The 16,438-nt window shown below is 33.9% G+C and overlaps 1 protein-coding gene across 1 annotated transcript in view; it reads left to right on the top strand.

The window, feature by feature from the left end:
- Positions 1-16,025, top strand: part of LOC145291434 (proton-coupled folate transporter-like) — a 42,987-nt gene extending 26,962 nt beyond the window's left edge. Inside the window, exons 2-4 of the mRNA XM_080137277.1 lie at positions 6,347-6,430; positions 8,527-8,683; positions 15,404-16,025. Coding sequence (XP_079993403.1) covers positions 6,347-6,430; positions 8,527-8,683; positions 15,404-15,575 — 413 coding nt within the window. The 3' untranslated portion in view covers positions 15,576-16,025. The remainder of the gene's footprint in view (positions 1-6,346; positions 6,431-8,526; positions 8,684-15,403) is intronic.
- The last annotated feature ends 413 nt before the right edge of the window (positions 16,026-16,438 follow it).

Genomic DNA, 16,438 nt, shown 5'->3' with positions numbered 1-16,438 from the left:
TAACACCTGCTAAAATATTTTTGACTTCTAATGAGGGTATGACTCCAATGATTTTAACGATCCTTTTTATAACCAGTTATAACAATCAACCAATCAGAAGCTTCAAAAGTTATTATAAAAACAATGTTGAATTTTGGATTCAATCAGTTTCGCCGTCGGCCTCTGTCTCGAAAGGAGTCAAGATTGGAACTACATTGATTTTTTTTTTTTTTTCACTGCCATCTTTGTTACTAAGAATTATTCAACATTCGAAATCGTAACTGCATTGATTCTTCGCCGATTTTGATTTACTGCCGCCATCTTTGTTCAACATAATGTCTCAACACTTAACAACACCCTATGTAGATACAATTAAAAATATCTCCAAACTTTCGAATATTCTAAAAAAATAATTCTTTACAGATTGATTTATGCAAATACATTTTTTCTGCTCTGTGATCGATAAATAATAATTGATTCTTGATAATAGGCATAATTAATAAGAGCTAATAATTGAATATCATTAAGAAATCACTTAAAGATTTTCTAAGTGGTTGTGGACTCGCAGGAATCTAGGTCAACATATTTCAAATTCCATCTCAGATACTCATTATTGCTTAATCTCTGTTTATAGAAAAATAGGCATGTGTTCATACTAGCAAGGAGACTCGATGTTGCCCCAGATTAAACAATGATCAACAAATGTCTCGCACTTCCAATACTTTTATTTGTCATCAAAATCAGTGAAATCGCCCATTCATCAATCAAATCGATTGACTGTTCTAGTCGGAAATCCACTGGTGCACCGGTAGGATGCTCACATGCCTCCTCGCAATGACTTAGTCCACAATACATTGTAGTCTACATTGCACTGTAGAGAACCTACTGTTAAGGAATTTTTATATAATGAATTAAAGTTTAAAATGCAAAAGTCGAGTATCATGGTTCAATTGTGCTCTAAGCGAAAACATTAATTTCGAATGTGTCCTTGTCTTATCAAATAACCTACTGTTGATTTTATATGTCTGGTTCTTCTGCTTGTACAGTGATAAAACTTCTCAAATGCATTCTTGATGTTAGGCTGTATAAAAGTGTTAATTTTGATCAACATCAGATTATTCCTAAATGGGATTTTTTCGATTATATATATTCAATACTTTTGATTTGGATACAAAGTCTATCTAAGAACACTTCCAGGCACAGAAAGAGATATTCCTGTGTATATCATTCACTCGTAAACTAATTAACGAATCAATATGAATTTTGGAACACAGCTACGGGGCATAAGGGTGGGTAATCTGGGCTATATTTAGTTCATTTTCAAGTAAAGAGGGGTAGAAGCAGTTCATGAAAATTCAGATACCGCCGATTTTTGTGAAACTTAATGGATACATATATATAATGAATGAATGAGAAAAGTCTATATTCCAAATTTCATGATGTTGACCATCTTATAATTTATTCCTTTAATTCAGTTGACATTTACAATTCTTGACAGTATCTGTTTCGTGGCACAAAATCAATCTCTTAATTATTATTCGATTAGTGAATCTATTTGGCTCTTAACTCATCAGAAGAAATAGCAACAGTCAATCCATCAAAAGGAAATAAAGTGTGTTTAGACATGATTAAAAATCCGAAAATTGGAAGAGAAGCTGTAAATACCTTGTATGTTTCAATCATGCCATTTTAAATCAAAATGGCGTAATGAAAACATATTATAAGGTATTTGCAGCTTCTCTTCCAATTTTCGGATTTCAATCATGTCTAAACGCACTCTAAACGTTTGAAAAAGGAACAAACCAAAATTATGTATTCATCAACATTCCGTCTTTATTTCAAAACTTTGTAAGAAATAAAATACCAGTACAATATTTGAAAATATATTATTTGCTATGTTTGTAATGTGAAATGAAAAAAAAAAAAAAATAGCCATTAGCATTCAAAATGTGTAAAGAGTTTATAGCATGGAATGAGTGAATTAAAAAAAAAACATATAGCCATTAGAATTTAAAGATAGGCTACTGTTTTTGTTCTTTTTTTTTTTAAATTAATAAGGTCGATAGAATTCAAAATGTTGGACGTTTATATGAAATAAAATGAGTGTTTTATTTAGTGTGTGTGTGTGTGTGTGTGTGTGTGTGTGTGTGTGTGTGTGTGTGTGTGTGTGTGTGTGTGTGTGTGTGTGATATTAAATGTCTTCTCATATCTCTGTAAAAGATTAGTCGATAAGTAATTGCTAAATCTGTAGGTTGAATTAAATCGATCACGAGAGGGCGTGTAAGTAATTCACTGTTCTCATATTTCTATAAAGATTCTGTTCGTCTCTTACACATTTAAAATAGCTCAGAGGTTATTGGCCGATAGGGTCAGTGTTAGATGGATATATAGTATTTAAGTTACATACTTCTATAACTAAAGAGAAATAAGTTTTTTGGGGTTTTTTTTTTTTGTACCCATGAATTATTTCTCTTGCCAAAAGACATTTTGAAGCATGATTAATCTATGTTTATCTGCCCCTGCATAAACCAGACGATATAAAAAAAAAAACATGAAAAATTCAAAAGGATACTAGCGAAATAGGTTTAGTGACACAGATCCTCTGAATTATTTGGCTCCTTCTGACTACTATTCCCATATAGTGTCATTTTCACAACGTTTTGGTCAATGTAACTTACTACAACTTTTTTTTTTTTTTTTTTTTTTTTTTTAGTTAAACACACACCTCCAAACACTCAGGCAATGCCGGGCATCCAGGCTAGTAAAAAAAATAAGGGCGATACGTTCATATATATACGAATAACAAACGCAAATAAAGTAGATAGAAATTGATGCATCTTGATCACGCGTGTGTGTGTGTGTGTGTGTGTGTGTGTGTGTGTGTATATATATATATATATATATGTATGTGTATAAATGTATATATATATATATATATATATATATATATATATATATATATATAATAAAAACAAATTAAAAAATTTAAATAAAAAATAATTTTAAAAAATTATAAAACGTATAAATGGAATAAAAAAAATAAAGATTAAAAAAACAATATTCAAAAGTATATGAATATGGATGAATAATCAACAATAAAGCAAGGGAAAGATGGTCTTCTTCTGTCAAGAAGTGACAATCACCATACGAATAACAAGAAGAGCTTAAAGCTTTTTACAAAAACGCTAAAGTAGCAGAAAAAAATTCAAAAATAACAGCGTTTCAAAGTTAATATCACTAAAAACTACGCCAACAATTCAAAATGACATAGTATTCGAAGACCAAATAAGATTCCCTTGGTATGGCTATACGAGGAATGGTGCACTTTCTCCAAGTAATGTTGCCTATATTAACAGCACTAGGCTGTATACTCCACCAGACTAGAAGAAATTCTTGTCATGGAATCTGATAAAACCATGAGACCACAAGAAAGATATACTCTAACATCCACTCATGCTTCCGTTCAGTCTTGAAAGACAAAGGATACCCCTTAGGGGCAGTAGCGCATGTAATTGTGAGGCAAGGGTTGCGCAATCCCCAACCACACCTCTCCTGAATCGGCACTGTTTGAGTCCAGTGGCAAAGAGAAGACCAGGACGACTGGAAACAATGCCGAGATAAGCAGAGAGCACATACAGCACCTGAAAGTCTCAAATGGTCATCCATTTAGTACTGACCAGGTTCAACGTTGTTTAACTTCGGTGATCCGGCGGGAACCGGTGTGTCAATGTGATTATGCTGTACTTTAACATAGTTAAGTGGTCAATTGAGGAAAGGAAAATTTATGTTTTTTTTTATTTCTTTATTAACTGAACATCGGAGACGTAATGGAGAACTTTAATAGAATATCCAAATAATTATGTATCTCGTATAGAGATCAAGTGTTAGCCCCTAAGAATGGGCCCCTTAATTTCTGAGAACTTGGAGTGAAGTAAAATGAAACAATTGAAAAACACACATATATATATATTGCAACATATTAGTGAGAGGAAAATTAATGTTCCTAACTTCTTTATGAACTCGATGTTTGAGAGGTAAAAGAGGGCAGTAATGAAATTATGCAAAAAAAAAAAAATAAAATAACATCAATGTTTAGTTTCCTACAGATAAATAGACATTAACATTTTTTGGTAATTAGAATACAAATTTATTTTTGTTAAAGAAAGAAGAAACCAATTTGCTTTTCACTTGCATAAAGAGAGAAACTTTCGAATATAAATCTAATATACAAACATCTATATGTTTGTCTGTCTGTCTTTATATTCCCAAACTCTATTTCCTCTGAAACTAAAAGTCGCAGAGTGAAACTAGGGGCCTCAAATGATTGGATGTTTTACGGGCCGTTCTTTTATAGGCCTTTAGCTGGTTAAAATTGTTTTTAAGGGGGTCAAAAGTGTGTCAAAATCGAAAAAAATTGTTAAACATTTTGTACATTCATCTTAGTTTATTTAAAATTTTTAATCTGTTTATGTGTGTCACGTTGGTACAGTGGTAACGTCACCGGCTTTGAATGATGCAGTTTCGGTTTCGATTCTAGCTAAGTGCACCTAAATACTTTCTTTTTTTTCCTTTTGAAATCATGACTCTATAATAATATATACAAAATCTGGACAAATTAAAATATATTTAAGTGTATTTTACACCCGGACAAAGCCAGGTGTCCCCCCCTCCCCACTAGTGCTAATTATTTTTCTTATGAATCCAACAATGTTACAAAATAGAACTATTTGTTGTATTACAATCGAAACAATCATTGAATTAAAAAAACAATAAATAATAGTTAATTAATAAAGTCTTTTATCAAAAACAATGTACAAATTAACCTTGTGACTGATATTTCACATACAGAAGCAATATATAAAAAAGATATTGCATCTGTCATGTTGTAACACTAAATTAATTTGAATTAGGACATTTTAAGTTTACTGTAAGTGCGAGAAATGGGCCACACTTTTGGATTTATTCATTTAGATAAGTAGTTACCCGATTTTAAACACCCCTCCCACTCTCTCACTCACTCTCTCTCTCTCTCTCTCTCTCTCTCTCTCTTTCTTTCTTTTCCTCTTTCTTTCTTTCTTTCTTTTCCTCTTTCTTTTCCTTTCTCTTTTTCTTTTCCTTTCTCTCTTTTCCTTTCTCTCTTTTCCTCTCTCTCTCTTTTCCTCTCTCTCTCTTTTCCTCTCTCTCTCTCTTTTCCTCTCTCTCTCTTTTCCTCTCTCTCTCTTTTCCTCTCTCTCTCTCTTTTCCTCTCTCTCTCTTTTCCTCTCTCTCTCTCTTTTCCTCTCTCTCTCTCTTTTCCTCTCTCTCTCTCTTTTCCTCTCTCTCTCTCTTTTCCTCTCTCTCTCTCTTTTCCTTTCTCTCTCTCTCTTTTCCTTTCTCTCTCTCTCTTTTCCTTTCTCTCTCTCTCTTTTCCTTTCTCTCTCTCTCTTTTCCTTTCTCTCTCTCTCTTTTCCTTTCTCTCTCTCTCTCTCTTTTCCTTTCTCTCTCTCTCTCTTTTCCTTTCTCTCTCTCTCTCTTTTCCTTTCTCTCTCTCTCTTTTCCTTTCTCTCTCTCTCTCTTTTCCTTTCTCTCTCTCTCTCTCTTTTCCTTTCTCTCTCTCTCTCTTTTCCTTTCTCTCTCTCTCTCTTTTCCTTTCTCTCTCTCTCTCTTTTCCTTTCTCTCTCACTCTCTTTTCCTTTCTCTCTCACTCTCTTTTCCTTTCTCTCTCACTCTCTTTTCCTTTCTCTCTCACTCTCTTTTTTTCCTCTCTCACTCTCTTTTTTTCCTCTCTCACTCTCTTTCTTTTCCTCTCTCTCTCTCTCTTTCTTTTCCTCTCTCTCTCTCTTTCTTTTCCTCTCTCTCTCTCTCTTTCTTTTCCTCTCTCTCTCTCTCTCTTTCTTTTCCTCTCTCTCTCTCTCTCTTTCTTTTCCTCTCTCTTTCTCTCCATCTGCTTTCACAATAATATAAAGAAATATTAAAAAGAAAAGATCTTAAAAATATATATGAAATAAAGTAATTTTCAGATCGTAAACTTCTTCAGCCATTTCTGGGACTAACTCCATATGCCAACCTCCTGCAGTATATGCAGTCACCCTTTGGCTCGGACTATATGGAGAACACGTATGAGATGTTGCCTGGTGTTGCCCATCCTAGAGTGCAGAACACTCACAACAACTTGAATATCAAAATCCGATGATTGTAGTAATGATTATGTTGCAATAACGGGTTGAAAAGAAATGGATAAAGAGTAAAAGAAATAAAGAGTTGAAAGGAAATGAATAGAGCAGAAGAAAAATACAGCATACTAATCAAATCTTGTAATTTTCTTGTTTTTAATTTATAAATTTATCTGAAAGAGAAAAATTAAAAGGCATTTTATTTCTTATTTCAGCAATCCTGTTGCTTGCATTCCAACTTTTACCTTTTCCGATGATGCGAGCTATTGTTTCCCGTGGTATTCACCCTACAGACCAAGGTAAGTTCCTGTGCAAAATATACATTCAATCATAGACGGTCTATTTTTTCTTCAGCTTCTATTTCTTTTTTCTTCTTAGTCTCTTGAAACTAAAAAGAAAATGCTTAAAATATTGGGTTAGTGAAAAAGTCTGCTTGTTTTTTTTTTTAGTGTATATTGAGGCAATTAATTTTCCATGCTTGCTTTAGTTATCTTAAGAATGTCTGTAATTTGTTTTGTTATCAAACATCAATCTTGTTCAACTATGGCTTTTTACATGGTCACTATCGATCATCTTTGGTTGTTCAGAGCAACGAGCATCTCTCACTGAAAAATTTCGTTTTTGAAATCAAGCAAACCATTTTTATCACATCCATTCCATAAAAGCATCCACGTCATATGCCGGTTTCTCCAATTTCTTTTTTTTTTTTTCTGTCTTGATTTTCTATTTCAAAGTTTGAAATGCAAACAAATGTTAGAACTGAGAGGCTTATTACACACTGAGGTTATCATAGTCGCTACATCAAATACAGCATTTGAACAACAAGAATATAAAATGATCTTTAGTAATATAGGAAAGATGACATTCAAAAAATAAATGAATTTTTTTTAGCCAAGCCAATATTTTATCCTACCGTACTCATAAAATATCTATAAAATTTCCTTTTCAAATTTAAATACCCATAAAATTTATGATTAACCTTCAATTAAGAAACTATATTATTTTAAATACTCAACAATATATTCAAATAATGAAAATGAAGGTAATTTGTTTTTAAATAAAAAAAATAACTTCCTTTCCTGATTTAAAAAAAAAAAAAAAAAAAAAAAAAAAAAACCCACACAAAAAAATTATCCAGTCAATGAAATTTTCAAGATTTATTAATGTTGGGATAAATAATCAGAAATTTTTGGGTATGATAATCAAAATTGGAAAAATTGTGCTCATTTTCTGACACCAAAAACGATTCTTTTAATTTTTTGTTTTGTTTTTATGTAAAACTTCATTTCCATTGTTGTTACTAATGATAAAATACATATTTTAAGATTTTAAATTACCAGTAAAACTAAAATCTATAGATCAGTCCCAACATAAGGAGAAAAAAAAAACAAGATAACACTGACTCCGACACAGTCTGGATATATTCATTGGACTCTTGCTGCATGTATGACCCCCACCCCCTCCGTCTCTAAATGCTAAAATCTACATGTATGTTCTGCTGTCGAGGTTATGTCTGTCAGTTTTCATCAGCTCATTTTGGTCTGTTCAGGCTCTCTTGATCTGGTCCCAGCCATGATCAGCCTTCAACTGTCCCCAAGTCTTGACTGTTGTTAAGTATCTCACTAGACTCTCAATGCAAACTGTCATCGACTGTTGCAAAAATGCTCCGAATCATCGTGAACTGGGTACTTTTGTAAAAACGTCACAAAACACTAGTCTCTGCAAATCATTTCCCAGTGTCATAAAACCAGTTGCCAATCTTAAAGTGGCCTGCAAACCAAATTTAAATATATCTGCATCCATTATTCCATCCTTTTGTTAATCACTGCTACATCCTGACCAACAATCCCATGTTAAGTTTCTTTTGTCTACCCCAGTAAACAGCATCCTATCTATTGTCTTACTGATAAACCCTATTTCCTATTTCTTTTGTTATATTTTTTCCTCTTTGTTTTACTTTTATTTTCCAATACTTAGAGTGTGGGGGAGGGTCGCTAATAGTTTAACACATCGACCATCTTAAGACTAAGTAAAAAAAAAAAAACAAGTTAAGAAGTAATCAGAATTAGATTGGTCTCTCATCTCATGAACAACTATTTTCTAAATAAAACCTTTGAAACCTCTGCAAGTCTTCAATGCATGAGTAGAATCCTTTTGAGTTAAAAGCAGATCAACAACTACAAGATGACCGCAGCGCACACATCGAAAAACTACAATAAAAAGAATGGAAGCCAAGTGACAGCGCACGTATGTAAAAAGACTTTGTTTTGTTGATTGTTTCTTGATAGCAATAATGCACATATCCTCTCTACACATTTACGTAAAGTTTGCAAACTGTTTACAAAAATGTTACATAACTATTTTTGATATATATATATATTTTCTTCTTTATTAGGCTCCTTGTTTGCTTTAATGCATTGCGGAGAAAGTCTGATCCATTTCCTTGCTCCTCTAATATTTACCGTGATCTACGCTAGCACGTTGCGTTTCTACACTGGATTTATATTCATCGTAGCGGCCATAATGTTGCTCATCCCAGCTGGATTTACACTGTAAGTATCTTTATCTTGTACATTTATTCAACCTAAACATTGCACATTGATACTGAGATATAAGGGACTATTGCAATTAGGGGCCAGATTTATAGGGAACTTCCTAAGTGGGGAGTTGTGCAGCAAGATGTTTGTTCATATTACATTTAAATTTCTGCATGATGGTGCAATGATGAAAATAGGGAGCAAGAGGGAAATCCTAAAAACAAGCCGTCTGAGGAAAGAAGCTATTAGGGTAGAAAGTTTTCCAACATGTGAGGACCTCTACACTGAAGAGGTGGGATTTTGCTGTTAGTTGGGTTGGTCGAGGATACTTACAGTAAGAAAGTACAAGTACAGTATGTTCATTAGAGCATATTCCATAGAAGTACTTGCAAAACAAGCACAGGCATGTAACATACTGTACACTCTTTAACCCTTATCCTTGAGTGGCCTATTGGCCTTGATAATGTGGTGATGCCTATGTAAAAATAACAAAAAAAAAAAACATTGTAGTGATTAGGCAGAGACAGGAGCTCGGAAGACAGTGTAAGACCTATAAGGTAGAGGTTCTTTATAGATTCTTCTTTTTAACCATCTCTCTAATCTAATATATAAACGGCTATATGTCTGTCGGTTTGTCTGTCTATCTCCATATTTTCAAACTCTATCTCTTCCGAAACTAAAAGGCGCAGAGCAGCGCTAAGGGCCTCAAATGATTGGAGTTTTTACAGGCCATTCTTTTATGGGTCTTTAGCTGATTAAGATTGTTTTTAAGGAGACAAAAATGGGTCAAAATTGAAAAAATCGTTAAACATTCTTATTTTTAATCAGTTTTTATGCATGTCATGTTGGTACAGTGGTAACATCACCAGCTTTCAATGCTACAGTTTCGGTTTCGATTCTAGCTGATTGCACCTAAATACTTATTTTACTTTTGAAATCATGACTCTATAAGAATATATACGAAATCTGGACAAATTAAAATATATTTAAGCATATTTTATGCCTGGGCAAAGCTATCCCCTCCCCCACTAATACAGAATAAGCAGAGAAGTGGCTGTGGGTATTGTACAGCACTTGCTTCACTATAAGCTCATCATCATGCAGGAATTGTTACAGTGTGGACATGTAATAGTCTGATGCTGTCCAGTAGTCTTCACCTAGAGTCAAGAATTTTGTCTTTGTTAGTATCACTTCTGGGTTTGCCTAGAATCTTGAGGTTTTACATTTTATCATATGGAAGATATAATCGAAAGCTTCAAATTGAAATAGAAAAGAAGCTGAAGAAAAAAGATTTGATGATCGGAAAAACCTCCACAAAGGAGAAAGATGGATCTATTGAGGAGATGGAGCAGACAAAAATTATGTCAGTCAGAGATAGAAGATGGCATTTGGCAGAGATCAGGTGGGGAAGATAGTCCAAAATTCAATTGCTTTGAGTTGTGCAACAAAAGTTGTCACTGGACTGACACGATCAGACAGCTCTCAACATTTTAGGGTTAATTTTTTGGGGGGGCGGTGACAATGGTATCACATACACATACACCTCCAGAGTATAACTGACTTTGGTATTGTGGTGTCGTATTTCTGATGTTTTTATTAAATGTGAACTGGGAATAAAAATGAATCTATGTGTAGGTGATAATAAGCTTTAAGGAAAAAAAATAGAATAATTAACCTTTTTTTTAAAAAAAAAAAAATTTCTGATTGGTCTAAAAACTTTTGGTGATTTGAAGATGCCGTTAAAAAAAATAAATAAAAGAACTGCCATCTGTTAGCATAGAGAGAAAGAAACCAATTATTAACGAGGAAGATAAGTGTATTAAGTTTTGTAGGCCTAGCTAAGCTCTTGAAAACCTTCAGTAAACCTACAGTATCACACACACACACACACACACACATATGAGAGGGGACATGTGACTAAACCCTCTGCCTGACAATATGTTTCGACCTGGCAAAGCTCGGTATATACAGTTAGTATATATATATATATATATATATATATGTGTGTGTGTGTGCACTTACGAATATATTTAACTATTATTGTGTTTAAATGAATCAGTTATATGCTAGTAAAAGTGATGATAAAATTGTGTTGGGTATTCTAAGAGTTCTAGATTTTGGCATATGAGAAATATAATCTACTACCAGGGGTGCTGGCGTTGCCCGGGTGTTTGTCAGTGCATGTGTAGGGAGGAAAAAAACTTTGGTAGGCAGGTAGATTCGAACCCAAAGCCTTGAGGCAAAGTCGGAAAAGGAAACATGACACATTACTGTTATGCTAAGAGGGCAGAGGAAGTGAGAATCGTTGAAATTAAATGCTTAAAAAACGTCTGCTTTTCTAGGTCAAACATCACGCCATAAAGAAATGAAATCATGCAGAGCCAGTTAAGTTTTACGCTTTCTGCATATTTGTTTGTTTCCCCAAGATGTTTGGGAAAACCAGCTCCCCACAAAAAGGGGAGTATCCAAATGAATAGCAATTGTCTGATATGACGGGTTTTCCCCGCATTGATCATAGCTCATTGCTTCTGGACGTGTCAAGAACGCACTTCGCTTTTGATTTTTAGTTTTGATTTTATATCAAATATTAAGAGAGTAATAAATAACATGAAAATAGTGTGTAAAAGTCACTCAAATAAGATAGACGACTTCCTTTTGTAAATCGGAGATATTATAATCTAGGGAGTATATAAAAAGTTCTAAGTTGTGATAACTTCTCTGAGCACCCCTCCCCACAAAAAAAAAAGCCTTTGGCGGACATACAAAAAATTGCACACACAAACACACACAGTTTTGCTTTTATATAATAGAAAAAGGCTTCAAAGAGAAAAATTAAGCTGAAGGAAACAGAAGTCTTAAAGAGACCCTCACCAAAATCAACTAGACTAACAATTTACCAACGAGCACAAACAGATGAAAAAGAAAATTAAGCAACAAAAATTTTAACTATCAGAAGTATGCTAGCTGAAGTGTAAAAAGAAAAAATTTTCTTATTTTATTCAAGCTAGGAATGAAGGCATTACTCTGCCATCTTATACATTCCAACCAAGAGACCTTTTTAAGATTCTAACCATCCCTTTAACTGCAATTGTTTGAATCTCACTTGCACTTGGTTCATCGGCCAAGTAGGTTTTGAAATTCTTTTTCATGAGTCTGGTTGCTCATATAATTACTGGAATTATAGAGATCTTCCTAAGATTCTGATTTCTTTTCATGTCGTACATAAGACCTTGGTATTTCATTCAAATGTGTGTTGTGTGAAATGAGGTTGCAGTTCTATTGAAATGCAATTTAATAAAGTTTTTTTTTTTTTTTGTAATATTTTATTTTTAATCTTTTTACAGTTATTTTATACTGTCAACATAGATCATCATTCATATTATTTGGATTATTCAAACTACTGTTCTCATCTTGAGTGTCATTTCACAACATTTCTGACGATATAATCATCGCCTTCTTCAGGTGTATCTTGTTGAACTCTGGAATCTGCATAAAATTTCAAAGGGAACCCTTCATTTAATTCACAAAGGTAACATGCTCTCGTTCTATCAACTGCGACTTGATAGAGTCCTAAGTAATTTGCAATTGTATTTTTAGTCACCCACACTGAGGATTGAACTTTCAACACTTTTACATCTGAATTTTACCAAGTACTCTAATTACTGCACCGCACATCTGCAGCAAGAGCATGCTACTACCATGAATTAAATAACGGGTCCCTTCAAAAATCCGTGCAGATTCCAGAGTTCAACAAGATACGCATGAAGAAGGTCAGAGTTTACATCAACCGAAACTCAAGATGAGAACAGTAGTCAGAAGAATCCAAATAATATGAAATAACCAATCCTCATCTAAAAAATTCAGAAACCTAGATCATTTTATTATAAACTAGCGGGGAGTACCCGACATTGCCCGGGTGGAGGATATTGACACAAGGACGAAGCAATGTTAAGAATGGCTTCCACGTGGTTAAAATAAAAAAAAAAAAGATAGAGCAAGAGGTGGATAATTAGTTTTCCACGCTAACCATTAGGCCAAAGAGGATCGTGAATTCAATGGGTTGGTAATTAACTTAAGAATCATAGGAGTCGCCACACATACGCAAAAATAAACGTTGCTTTTAAACCTAGCCAGGGGCCAGCTGTCGTTAGCGTCTGAATAGTTTCGCTTTATTATATGAAAAAGACAAACAAACACTCGAGACGATGGCACGGTGGGAATTTTTTTTTAACTCAATCAAATGTAAATCTCAGATATTATGATATTGGAAGTATAGGAAAACTTCTGGCGGAATTTAACCGACAGCAGAACCCCGATCTGAAAAACCTTTTGCAGACAAATGCTCGTGTCCATTTTGCCTTTTATATATATATATAAACTAGCCTGGGTGCCCAGTGTTACCCGGGTGTTTAGAGGTGTGTGTTGAGCAAAAAAAAAAAAAAAAAAAAAAAAAAAGTGGTAGTAGGAAGGCATACCATGAAGGAGGAAAAGAATGTGAAAAACAAAAAAAAAGTGGCGTCTTTGCTGTTGCACCCATCACCAAACCGGAAATGACAAATGTTTAAATTAAGGCTAGTCAGTTAAAAAGAGGGGATGACTTTCGAAAATATCAGTGAAGGAATTAATATTTTTAGCTAATTTTTCTATATTTGCCATCCGAAGGGCCGTGCTTCAAAACGATGCCAATCTTGTGAAAATCCGTCGCCTATGTCAAAAGTTTTAGGTAAACATACAAACATACATACATAAATACATTTAAACAGACAGGTAGGATTTATATTACACTAGTTTGGGTGCCCGGCACTGCCCGGGTGTTTATAGGTGTGTGTTGAGCCAAAAGAAAAAAAAGAGTTGTAGTAGGCAGGTAGGCTCGAAACCATAACACAAAGGCGGAAGTGTGAAAGTGTAAGGGTGTTGGTTGAGCAAAAAAAGGAAAATAGCGAGCGCAAAAAAAAAAAGAAAAAAAAAGTAAATTTTCACATAGTAAGTACTTTAATATCAATACAAAATATTTTCAATTTTTTTCTGAAAATTACTACTTTCATCTCTGTTTTGTTTATCTGTGTCTTGCCATAACACAATGTGCCACGTTGAGTACATCAGAATTGCTGATCATATTTTCAAATAAAGAAAAAGAAAACAATACACGTTTGTAACGGGTCATAGATTTTATTGATGTTCTGGTCAGGATATCGCAAAATCATATCAATTGACCGACCGACATTAATGCGCCTTTAACCCTCCACTGATCTTCAATGCCGAGTTTTGGAAGAAAGGGAAGATCAACATGAATGCAAATGTATGTCTACCTCAGAGGCTTGTTGTTGGAAAAATGGTTGACAGTTGCTTCCCCCTCTCTTGCCGTGACGTCACTCGCTATATCTTGTCCCTTCTCACTAACAATACATCATTTCCAAAGATATTCTCTTAAGACAGAAACTCTTTGATTATAATTTTGGATTTTGAACAGCAAAAGCTATCAGGCTGACAAAAAAATTCTTGCAGTTTTTACACAGAAGAGGATAAAATGACTCAGCACCTGTCCAAATTCACCTTGCATATTTATTTCACGACCGTTGATTTATTGCTGATTATCCCCTTTGGTTCTCTCTTGAAATTGATCAATAAGACTACCCAAAATTCCAGTTTTCTCCATTCCTCTTTAGTAGAGGTCTGGATGGTGCTCTCACTTCTTGTTTTTTTTTTTTTCCATCCTCCTTAATTCTTCACTATTACAAGATACCAACAACAATTGGTCCAACCACTCTTTGGATAGTGGGGATGGGAGTGGTGGTGGTGATTCAGATTATGGTATTTTCTGTGAGTAATTTTCTAGCATGTTAAAGGGAATCTACTTTCTTTGCAGCAGCCTTGGCAATGTCCTCAATGTATTTATTTCAATTCATGTGAATGTTAGACGGACAAGTTTGAAGGATGGGCTCTCAGCAAGGGTGTTATCATGACAATCAGTGGGTGAGAAGGTTATCTAGCATTTTCGGTTTACCTTGGATTCAAATAATGTCTTTTTTGTTTTTGTATCTTTTTATTCTGTTTTAATTTACGTGTGGTTGGTCAACGTGTCATGGTTATGTAGGTTAGTTTCCACGTATTAGTAAAAATAGACACTATACACACACACTGCACATATACAGTAAATCAAGCACATGCAAACATAAAATATACCAACAAAAATGCATCAAAATTCTACCAGACATGGACACCCACACACACATACTACCAGAAGCAGGAATAGATATCTCCACATACTAGACAAAGTGAACAAAATGTACACAAACTCACATTGAAAAAAGAACAAACGCACTCACATTAACAGTTGGTTGTTTTTGTTTTATGGTATATCAACCGTTTTCAGGTTATTTAATGCTGAATCCAGCGATTTTGAAGAAAAATTTTTAATAGAGTATATGTTTTTTTTTTTCAAGTCAGTTTCTATTTAACCCATAGTTGGGACCTTAACAGGTACTACCACTCCGGGGCAGAGTGGACCTGGGAGCAATTGCAATTAAAGAGTGGTTCCACACTCCCCAAAGCCCACAAGGTGGGGCCTCACCATCAGATATAGTTTAAGGTCATATCCAGGACACATATAAACAGATATTAAGCTCAATATGATGATGATGATATTTAAGTTCAATATGATGATGATGATTTATTTTATGTTCTATAACCATGTCTCCTTCTTTGAAACTTTTCTTTTTTTTTTCTCTCTCGCAGAGGCATAAAATTCCTTGATTCAAAGATAAGCGTGGATTACCAAGCAATGGAGGATAGAGGAACTGAACTGGCTGCCTCTCCAAGCGTTGCTAGCAGCATTAACTTTGACGACATTGCCTCAATTGCTTCATCGCAGAACAACGCGCCCATCAGCACCATCTCGGTTTCATAACATTGTGACAAACAAGCTTTAAAGCCATTTTTCTTTTCTTTGTTTCCCTCTAATGAGGCTGGCCTTTGACCCTGCCAGAGTTTCTCCATCTCTCACACTTGTATACCTTTCTGTCTAAGCACATAAACATAGAAACGAATACTATTTGAATAAATTAGGTATTTAAAAGTATAAAAAGCTTAAGATATACAAATTAGTAAATTAAATCTCCTTGTTTCAATATAAGATGTGGTATAAGGGCATAACATCCAAGAATTGTTACTTCTAGCTAAGAATGAATTCAGCAGAAAAAGCAGTTAAGTACAAAAAGAACGTGTTCAGCAGTGAAGTACGAAAATCAACCCCATGTGTATTTTACACGTACAAAAATCGAGGTCAACACGTAAGAAATTATAAAAAAATGATTTTTTTTTTCACTGAAATCAAAAATAAAATTTTTATAATAATTTATATATTATTTATTATAATTGGAATGTTTTCTTTTTTACAAATACTCAAAGGAAATATTTTTAAGAGCTTCTCCAGGTTATTGGTCTGTAGTTGCTTGGGATTTCTCTTTTATTTCTTTTGTTTTTTATTAACATCTTTTAATTCTGTATTTTGGTATAGCTGTTTTCTAGACATATCTGTAGACAGGTTATCGGTCTGTCGTTGCTTGGGATTTTTTCTTTATTACTCTTGTTTTTTTTTTATTATCATCTTCTTTTAACACTGTATTCTGGTATGACAGTCTCCTATAATTATCCATCGTTTCTGTGCTAGTTTATATGAAGAGGAGTGAGTTTAATAGTCTCTAGCTGTTAAGTAGTGCTGGAGCTAATTTTACACAATATGCTTAAATGTTTAATACCCTTAAAAATTTT

The sequence above is a fragment of the Euprymna scolopes genome, chromosome 12, assembly GCF_053919585.1.
Source record: "Euprymna scolopes isolate OS-2025 chromosome 12, ASM5391958v1, whole genome shotgun sequence".
NCBI classification, from domain to species: Eukaryota; Metazoa; Mollusca; class Cephalopoda; order Sepiida; family Sepiolidae; genus Euprymna; species Euprymna scolopes.
The sequence above is the reverse complement of the archived record's forward strand: the minus strand, read 5'-3'. Positions and strand labels throughout refer to the sequence as shown.